The sequence below is a fragment of the Aspergillus brasiliensis genome (assembly GCF_001889945.1).
Source record: "Aspergillus brasiliensis CBS 101740 unplaced genomic scaffold ASPBRscaffold_42, whole genome shotgun sequence".
NCBI classification, from domain to species: Eukaryota; Fungi; Ascomycota; class Eurotiomycetes; order Eurotiales; family Aspergillaceae; genus Aspergillus; species Aspergillus brasiliensis.
Window position 1 is genome coordinate 1 of NW_027137483.1, and position 9,325 is coordinate 9,325.

The 9,325-nt window shown below is 48.4% G+C and overlaps 2 protein-coding genes across 2 annotated transcripts; both read left to right on the forward strand.

Annotated features, from left to right (window-relative positions):
• Positions 1–1,303: 1,303 nt before the first annotated feature.
• On the forward strand, positions 1,304–1,777 carry ASPBRDRAFT_201703 (uncharacterized protein; the record flags this gene model as incomplete). The annotated part of the gene is made up of 1 exon (XM_067621580.1): positions 1,304–1,777. One exon carries the CDS (start codon positions 1,304–1,306, stop codon positions 1,775–1,777), a length of 474 nt encoding a protein of 157 aa, XP_067472827.1.
• Positions 1,778–3,480: 1,703 nt separating this feature from the next.
• On the forward strand, positions 3,481–7,357 carry ASPBRDRAFT_201704 (uncharacterized protein; the record flags this gene model as incomplete). The annotated part of the gene is made up of 3 exons (XM_067621581.1): positions 3,481–3,999; positions 4,047–6,035; positions 6,092–7,357. The coding sequence occupies 3 exons, from the start codon at positions 3,481–3,483 to the stop codon at positions 7,355–7,357; spliced, it is 3,774 nt and encodes a 1,257-aa protein (XP_067472828.1).
• Positions 7,358–9,325: the final 1,968 nt, after the last annotated feature.

Consider the following 9,325-nt stretch of genomic DNA (forward strand, 5'->3'; position numbering starts at 1 on the left):
ATGGCTTATTAATTTGCACAATCCCACCACGACAATAGTTAACCACGGGAGATACCCATGGAAGTACATGGAACCTCCCGCCCCGGCACCGTAGATCTCAGGGAGCTAGGAACGCCTGTTCCTGGTCCCTCGCAGACGGGCCATGTGGCATCAACTTCCCCTTTCTGGCAACCACGTATCTCTGCCTTGTTGTAACTCATGCAGTCGATAAACGCACAGTACATTTTCTACTGTTTGATGTGACAAAATAAGACGGTCGTTTCACAATCCTCTTCGCCTGCAGCTGTTGTTTGCTAACCGTTGTTCGCCGGCGAACAACAGCTGCTGAGGCAGCGTAGTGTGTGAGTTTTAACCCGATATTGCTAACCACAGGAGTCTCAATCACTAAAGAGATGAGCTCGAGCTTATTTAGCCCTGGAAATGATGACGACACATACCGAAACGAATCGTGGCGATGCGATGAGTCGCCATGGTATGCACCCACTCCCGGAAATTTCAGTCGTATCTCCTCGCCATCAAGTCTTAGCCTTATCAACGCCAACTCTCCGTCCCCCTTTGAGTATCCCGCCCCTCAACCACGCGCCTCCCACACAGATAAACTGCCGCTCCTCCAGTACGGAGACTAGGTTGAAGGGAAGACGTATAATGAGGACCCACCCACGTGCATTCACTATTGGATTTAATGGAAGGTTACTCTCAATACAAAGACTGTGATCAAAGATACGGAACAAGATCTGGTTCTTGCCCCTGGATTTTATTGGAGGCTGTTCCTCCAACCAAAATTGAGAGAGAAACTATGCCTCAAATATCCACACAAAAAGGTTGCATTGGACGACACGTCCATTGTAGTGATGGTTCCTCGGTGTGACAAACTTACTCGACAGTTTGATAAAACAGATATTGACTGGCCTGATATCGAGAGACAGCTTCTTGAATGGGGCCATCACTTCCTTGCCAGCAAGAAATTGAAACTCTTAATATCATTTAACTATGTAGATGACAACCAGGACTCTACAGCCAGTCGCAGGGTAACTGACAAGCGAGGTGCATCTTCTGCCACCCAGGGTATGCTTCAGGATCTTGATCGAGAGGTCAACACGGAGGAGGAACTAACTGGAGAGCCTGCGGCCTGGAGGCATGTCTACATGATAATGCGGTGTCCCGGGTCGTGTGAGTTGGGGCCGCACTGTTGGCAGGATCCATACGGAAAGAAACATTACAAACTGTACAGAGATGAGCTTTTGAGCCTGGTCCGGTACGTGAAGAGTGGGAAAAATTAGAGTCCCATGAAGATGTGCCTGGCATGATCCGTGAGCAAATCTATAGGGCTGAGAGGCGGCGGCTTGAAGGGCAAAAGAGTCGTAGTCGCCTTCCATCAGAGTCAGCCTACCCGCCGATTACGATCACAAATGTGCTTCCCGCACAGGCCACGCAGCCGGGTATGTCATCGTCGCCACCTACCCCGGAAGACGCATCCATCTGTTCCACCAAGGCTTCGCGGCTTAAAATAGCAGGATTTCGTGACGCCAATGTCCAGGCCTACTGTGACTGGCAACAGTCACAAGTTGCGAATGAGTCGTGGAAGGATGGATTTCGCAAAGCATGTGACGTGGCTCTGGGTGATGGATTGGACTTGGACCAGATCGATGAGTTAAGTGATCCCGAATACTTCAAGAACCGGGGAGTGAAATGGGGCATTGCTCGTCGATTTGTGAGGGATATTAGATACTGGGTAGACAACTTTTATTGTTCTGTGGATGGTGGGGAGTCAGATTGATAGAATAGATAAATGCGCTGCCTTTGGTCATTGTTCAGTCTATCTCCCTATGTGTGGTACAGCCGAGAAATGCTATATATATTCGTCTATCAGTACACCTGCATGCCGAAAATGGCCTTCAGCACTCTGCATCCTTGAACCAACAACTCCAACACACCACTCAAGGAACGCGTCGAATCCTTGACCTGGATTTTCTTCGTACTCATACCACCTCCGCTTGATGAATTGTTTGAGTTCAGCGAAGAACTCCTCAATAGGGTTAAGATCTGGAGAGTAGGGTGGCAAATATAGCAGCTTAACTCCTGCATTCAGGCATATCTCTGTTTAACCTGCTCTGTACGGTGGAAGGATGCATTATCTATAATAATTACGGACCTCGGCGCTGGCCATCTGTTACAGTGGTGGAGAAGCTGCTCGATGAAATCCTTAAATATATTGGTATTAGTTGAGCCTTGAAAGACTTGAGATAAGAGAACACCCTTCTGGGTGTAGACAGGCAATATCTGATAATATCGATTACAGTAGAATTTAGAGATCTGAATTGGTGTCACACCAAAAGAAGACCAGCCAGTTCGCCGAAATCCTATCCGCTTATCACAGCCCGACTCATCCACGTAAACCAGCTGGTATGACGAATAAGGGGATAGACTATGCAGGTAAAAGTCTTGTAAATCTGCATTTTGTTCCCTTGCTCTTTGCTGAGCTGCCTTGTTCAACCATCCAATAGAAGCAAGTGTCCTGCTTAGACTCTGTTTGATTATATGTTTTTTAAAATCATCATATATAATCACCACTAATTTATCCAAGTAGAGAGTTGGTTTTTCCTTCAAGCGTTCTAACACGGCTTCAAGCATCGGTGGGGTGATACTTCGAGGGCGTCCGACGCCGTTCCGGGGGGCTCTGACATTGCCAAACGCCTCCAGGTTCTGACGGATATATTACAGCTTGCTTGCTATAACCAGCGGCAAAGGCAATTTCAGCTCTCGTCGACGACCCGTTCTCGATCATTGCTGAATCTGTTCGGGTTGCGAAGCTTTCAGATTTGCCGGTATCTTCGATTCATGTGGGATGTAGTTGTGTGGTAGGGAGCACAACCTGCTACGTGGTGTTTGCGGAACGAAACCCGCGATTGTCAGCACGGCCCGATAATGACTCCGGTGCCCGACCAGCTGCTGAGCCTCGATCGTGGCTCGCCCTGTTTGGACGATGGTGTCGGTAGCATTGCTTTCCAACCCAACCCCTCTTCGGAGAGTAGACTTCTCGTTCCGAGCCTAATCCAGGTGAGGACATGGGCACAGGTAGTCGCTGAACTTGGTAAACCACCAGAGGTGGAAGTTTCAACCACCTTCTCTATCTCAGACTCGATTGAGCTCTTAGGGAAGCCGCACCAACCGTCAGATATGAATCATTCAGCTCCCGAATGTAACTGAGTTCCACCGTCAAATGTTGCCCAGATTCCGAAAGAGCCACGGCCCTCGGATTTGAGCTAGAAAAAAGCAAACAAGCATGGCGCGTCAAAACAGGCCTCTCTGCAGCCAATAGTTGGCTGACGGCCGCTGCCCTGTCTTCCCTCCGATATTTCCCAGAAATAGCCAGACAGCCCCCGGTCCTTTTCTTTCTTGCTTCCAAACTCATTTCCAGCGAACTTCACTACGCATCCCCGCGACCACGTCTCGTTGCAAAGCAATTCCGCCGGTGTGACTATGGATACTCCCAGTGATTCTATCCAAAGTAAGAGACACAGATTCTTCAGACACTGGAAGACTGTCTTCAAAGGGCGAAAAAGAGACAAAGATACACATCTCATTGCCCCGAAATCAAACACTTCAAACGTCACCGCGGATCCGGACGCAAAAGATGGCCCTGCCAATTCCAAATATGATATTTTCCAACCCAGCGACCACAATACGAAGGGCTTTTGGCAGATGGCGTACGACGAGTTAACCGAGAGCGACCAGAACAGTATAGCAGTACTTTTCCCGCTTACCGGAACAAAGTCTCAGGATGCTGGCAATGCACGAACGAGAGAGATATTGGACGAAGTAGTAAAGGCGACAGAGGCGCAGTACAGGGAGAAAGGGGGAAAGGATGGCATTCGGGCCACAGCCCATAAAATACTAAACTCGGTGCTGTCTTTTCAAGATATTGTCAGTAACATTGCGAAATTCGATCCGACTGGGTACGCTTCCAGTGCTTGGGCGATAGTTTCGCTTGGATTAACGGTACGGTCCTTGCACCAACCAAGCCAGACAATCAGCTAATGACTTAGATGGCTAAGAATCATGCAGACCTCCAAGGGGCTCTGTTCGACTCGTCGGGATACCTGGCGGATTTGCTGACTCGTTGTGCCTTCATCGAAGAACAATTTTATGGGGATAGAGATCATGCCATAGTGAACGTCGAAAAAGAACGATCGATTGTCCGGGTGTATGTGGCAATTTTGGGATACTCCGCCGAAGTACGGAGAGTACAACAGTCCAACAAGGGAAAAGACATCGTGGAGAGTATAACAGCTATAACAAGCCAGCCACTCACGCAGCTCAAGACCTCGATCAAGGAAGAGGAGTCCCACTTGCATCAGTGGCTGGTTCTAGACCAGCATCTACACCGGAAAAAGGAAGCAGAAGCTATTCTGAACCACCTCAATACTTTGACCATGGATATCCAAAAAGTGCACGATGCAGTTGAAATGTTAAATCTTCCTTTTGCCAAGGGCGCATTTTTTGACTCCTTCGAGGACCAGCATGAGGATGAATGCCTTGCTGGAACGCGAACGGAGTTGCTTCAGCAGGTGCAGGACTGGGGTAGGTCCAGTAACAGATGTATATTCTGGTTGAGCGGAATGGCAGGTACTGGCAAGTCTACTATTGCGAGGACGGTAGCCCGATCCTTCGCAGATGGTGGCATGCTCGGGGCAAGTTTCTTTTTTAAAAGAAGCGAGGGAGATCGGGGCTCAGCCGCAAAGTTTTTCTCAACAATAGTCAAGCAATTGGCAGTCCACGTTCCTCAAATGGTCCCTGGAATCCGAAAAGCTCTTGAAAACGATGCTACGATTCCAGGAAGATCGCTCCGAGAGCAGTTTAATAAGCTCATATTACAACCATTACTCGATGTCGATCCTGGTGAAGCTATGAATTCTACAGTGATTGTCATCGACGCCCTCGATGAATGTGAGCCGGAGGAAGATGTGGAGATCATCCTCGATCTTTTACCCAAGGCTGAGAAGGCAACAAATATGACGATCCGATTCTTTTTAACTAGCCGGCCGGAGATACCCATCCGTTTTGGGTTTGATCAGATTAATAAGAACAAGTACCAGAATACTATCCTGCAAAATCTGGATGAAGATGTGATAAAACATGACATCGCCTTATATCTCAGAGAAGAATTCTCGAAAATACAGCAGAGGCGCCGGCATGCTCTCCCCCACGGCTGGCCTGGAGAGGAAAGAATCGAAGCCTTAGCAATAATGGCTTGTCCGCTCTTTATCTTTGCAGCCACGGTGTGTCGTTTCGTGGCGGATAGCCATTTTGACCCGGATGAGCGGCTTCGGAAGTTTTCCACTAGTTCTACAGGATCAAAGATGGATGGCACATACCGACCAGTTCTGAACCAACTCCTTGTCCAGGAAGCTACGGACCGGGATAAGCTGATTGAAGAGTTTCAGAGAACCATTGGGGTAATCATTCTGCTTGCTAATCCGCTCTCATTGAGTTCTCTTGCGGAGCTGCTGCTTGGAACATCTGAACACAATAGCAGTATTGATCTGGAACGCCATATCAGCATCCATCTGGAGTTCTTCCATTCGGTCCTGTCTATACCCAGCGATGCAAATCTACCTATACGGACCCTGCATTTGTCCTTCCATGATTATCTGGTGAATGATCGTACAAAAGACGAAGAGGCCACGTCTCAATTCTGGGTGGATAAAAGGGCAAAGCACGAGCTCATAGCCAGCCAATGTGTTACTGTTATGGGCCGTTATCTCAAAAAGAATATTTGCGAACTGCCAAGCTATGGGACCAGCCGAACAGAAATACACCTGGATTCTATAGCAAGATATCTTCCACCCGCCCTTCAGTACGCCTGTCGTTACTGGGTTTACCATCTAACTCGAAGCCCAGCACCAGCCAGAATCCTCGACAAAGTGCTCATATTCCTGAAAGAACACTTGCTTCATTGGTTCGAAGCCATGGGCATTCTGGGGATGATATCTGAAGCCATAATTGCAGTGAATTCCTTGCTCCAACTGACCAAAGTGAGTAATGAACTAGCTTGTGGCAGCTGACAGACTAACACAAGTGGTAAATCTAGGATAAGTCCAGTAACGGAATGCATATGTTCCTCTTAGATACGCGCAGATTTATCCTAAAGTTTGCACAAATTGTTGATATGGCACCACTGCAACTGTACAGCTCTGGCCTGATTTTTGCACCACACAAAGCGTTGATCAGAGAGACCTTTGAGACAGAACTTCCTGCTTGGTTATCCAGAGGCCCAAAGGTAGAAGAGTATTGGGATCCAGAGATGCAAACACTGGAGGGCCATTCTGGCTGGGTTTACTCAGTCGCCTTCTCAGGCGACGGCCAGCTGCTGGCATCCGGCTCGAAGGACAGCACCATCAAGCTGTGGGACGCGGCCACGGGCACTCTCAAGCATACATTGGAGGGCCATTCTTGGTCGGTTACCTCGGTCGCCTTCTCAAACAATGGGCAGCTGCTGGCATCCGGCTCGGACGACAGCACCATCAAGCTGTGGGACACGGCCACGGGCGCTCTCAAGCATACATTGGAGGGCCATTCTGAGATGGTTCACTCGGTCGCCTTCTCAAACAATGGGCAGCTGCTGGCATCCGGCTCGTACGACAAGACCATCAAGCTGTGGGACGCGGCCACGGGCGCTCTGAAGCATACATTGGAGAGCCATTCTGAGATGGTTCACTCGGTCGCCTTCTCAGATAATGGGCAGCTGCTGGCATCCGGCTCATATGACAAGACCATCAAGCTGTGGGACGCGGCCACGGGCGCTCTCAAGCATACATTGGAGGGCCATTCTGGGTCGGTTCACTCGGTTGCCTTCTCAAACAATGGGCAGCTGCTGGCATCCGGCTCGTACGACAAGACTATTAAGCTGTGGGACGCGGCCACGGGCGCTCTCAAGTATACATTGGAGGGCCATTCTTGGTCGGTTACCTCGGTCGTCTTCTCAAACAACGGGCAGCTGCTGGCATCCAGCTCGGACGACAACACCATCAAGCTGTGGGATGCGGCCACGGGCGCTCTCAAGCATGACATAAGCACAGACGACGTTGCCACCGATGTTAAATTTTCGGAGCACCTGCCACTATTGATTACTAACATAGGATCTTTCAATATCCAAAGTTGCCATGAAAGCTTCTCAACTTCCGAGAAGGTGACACAGATATCTTTGTCAGCAGGCCGGTGGATTACTGTTCAGGGTCAAAGAGAGCTATGGCTACCTCCAAATTATCATCCTTCCTCATCAATAGTCAAAAACAGCACTATTGCAGTTGGTAGTACGGGCGGCAGTGTTGCCATAATTGCATTCTCTGTCATGTGAGGTATCCTGTGGTGGACTGCATTTGTGACTCTAATTTTTCAGCTCTCTTTTTAAAAGAAGGGTAAGGGAGAAGGGGGCATTATATAGTGTCTGTAATATCATAGAAGCTTCCTGATTTTTCAGCTCTCCTACTAGTAGGCGGTGGTTGTTTCTTCCAAGTGGCGTTAAAGAAAGTTGGCTCGCACCAACTATCCTGGTTTCTGAGTCATGTGACTGTTTACTGTTTCATGATTTCATCATCCATGTGTTGGATTTGTGGTCCAACTCATAGGTTCATCAGTTATTACGTGATAAATTCAATGTTGTTACAACGTTTCGTCAGATACAGATTGTAATGTATCGAATATTGCTCGAATAATCGGCTCGCGCTAAGCTCTTGGCAGTGGGGCTAAAAAACAATTGTCATGTGTTCGAAGGTCAGAGGAATTTCGAGACCGCCTGTAACGTTAACTAGTTAACTAATCAATTAATCCAGTCTTTATGTAAGCCAAGCACAATTCGTTCGCTAAGAGATGGTTAGCGGGTAACGCGTAGTAAGCTAAGCCTATTACGGTCATGTCGGTGGCTTCAGTGGGGACGCGACGGCACGTGCCTGGGAAGAATTCCTAACGGGGTAGAGATAATCGAGACATACCCCGACAGGAGAATCCATGATTATCCAGGTACAAACGGCACCGTAGGTACAGCGGGCATTGCGATCATCGGGCAAAGGTGAACACCAAGAATTAGCATTTGCCCGATGGCCGCTAATTGCCCTACCTCTGGTCTGCAGGTCGTCATCAAGGATGTGATGGAATAAATCACATTTTAGTACCGCTCAGGCGAACCTTGGTGACTATTGAGTCCTGCCTAATGGTAATATTGCAAACTTCCTTTCTATTTGGATCAATTGGGACGCTGTTTCTCATGGGGAGTACGCTTGATTTAATCGAGTTCTGCTATGAGGAGAGGCTGCTTCGGTCACTTATTGACCGTTGCTGATGCGAGAGTTGTGGTTGGTGACGGATATACAGATACGTGCAACACACAATCTGGGTCTGCTCCCATTAACGCAAGCCATAGTAGTGAATTTCCATTCAGGTCAGGTAAGTATGAAGAAAGCGTCCACGAGTCGTTCGCTGCTATTCCATTCAATGAATTATAACAGTAATGGATAGTACAATAGGGCTTTTGGCCACAATGTTATAATGCCGTACAGAAAAGCACCAGTTTATTATGATTGTGATTAGATAATACATATCATTACTCTAGACACACTCAAGTATGAAGATTGCGCGTCCCTATCATGCAGACGGTTCCTATTTCCGGTGATCGATGAAGCCGTACACCTAGGTCCAGTGACAATGTGCACCTGGTCTTCCGGCACGGTGACGTTACGAGATCACTCCTGGCAGTTGGCATCGGGATTATCGAACGGGCAGACTTCAGTTCCCTGGTAGTTCCTCATACAGTGCGTGTGTGTGTGTGTGTGTGTGTGTGTGTGTGTGTGTATGTACTGTTATTTTTGGAAGTAAGGTCAAGAAATTTACAAAACATGTCGATTAATGCCAAGAATACTAATATAACTACCTAGCCATATACAGACTAGTGTATTAAGGCTAGGGTTTAGGAAAGAGTAAGGAGACTCTGGGGTAGGCAGGCTAATGCTGCAAGGTACTGTATTCATACGACCGTCGAAAGTACTATATTTGGTCGCAAGACTGTACACGTAAGGTGGACTGCTAAGAGCCCGGAGAGTCTGTATCGAGAGGGAAAGGTTTAGGAGGCGAAAGAGTATAGGAGTGAATATACGGTGTCCTTGGGGTGATTTCGGGATCACCCGCTGGCGGGATCGCCATCGGGCCGAATTTAGTTTCCGCTCGGCACACCACCACGGTCTCAATTCAGAAAGGAGCCTGAAAACTCTGCAAGAGACAATGGCGAGCAGACGCTGGCACCAGCCCATAGGGGCTGGACAAGGAGAACACA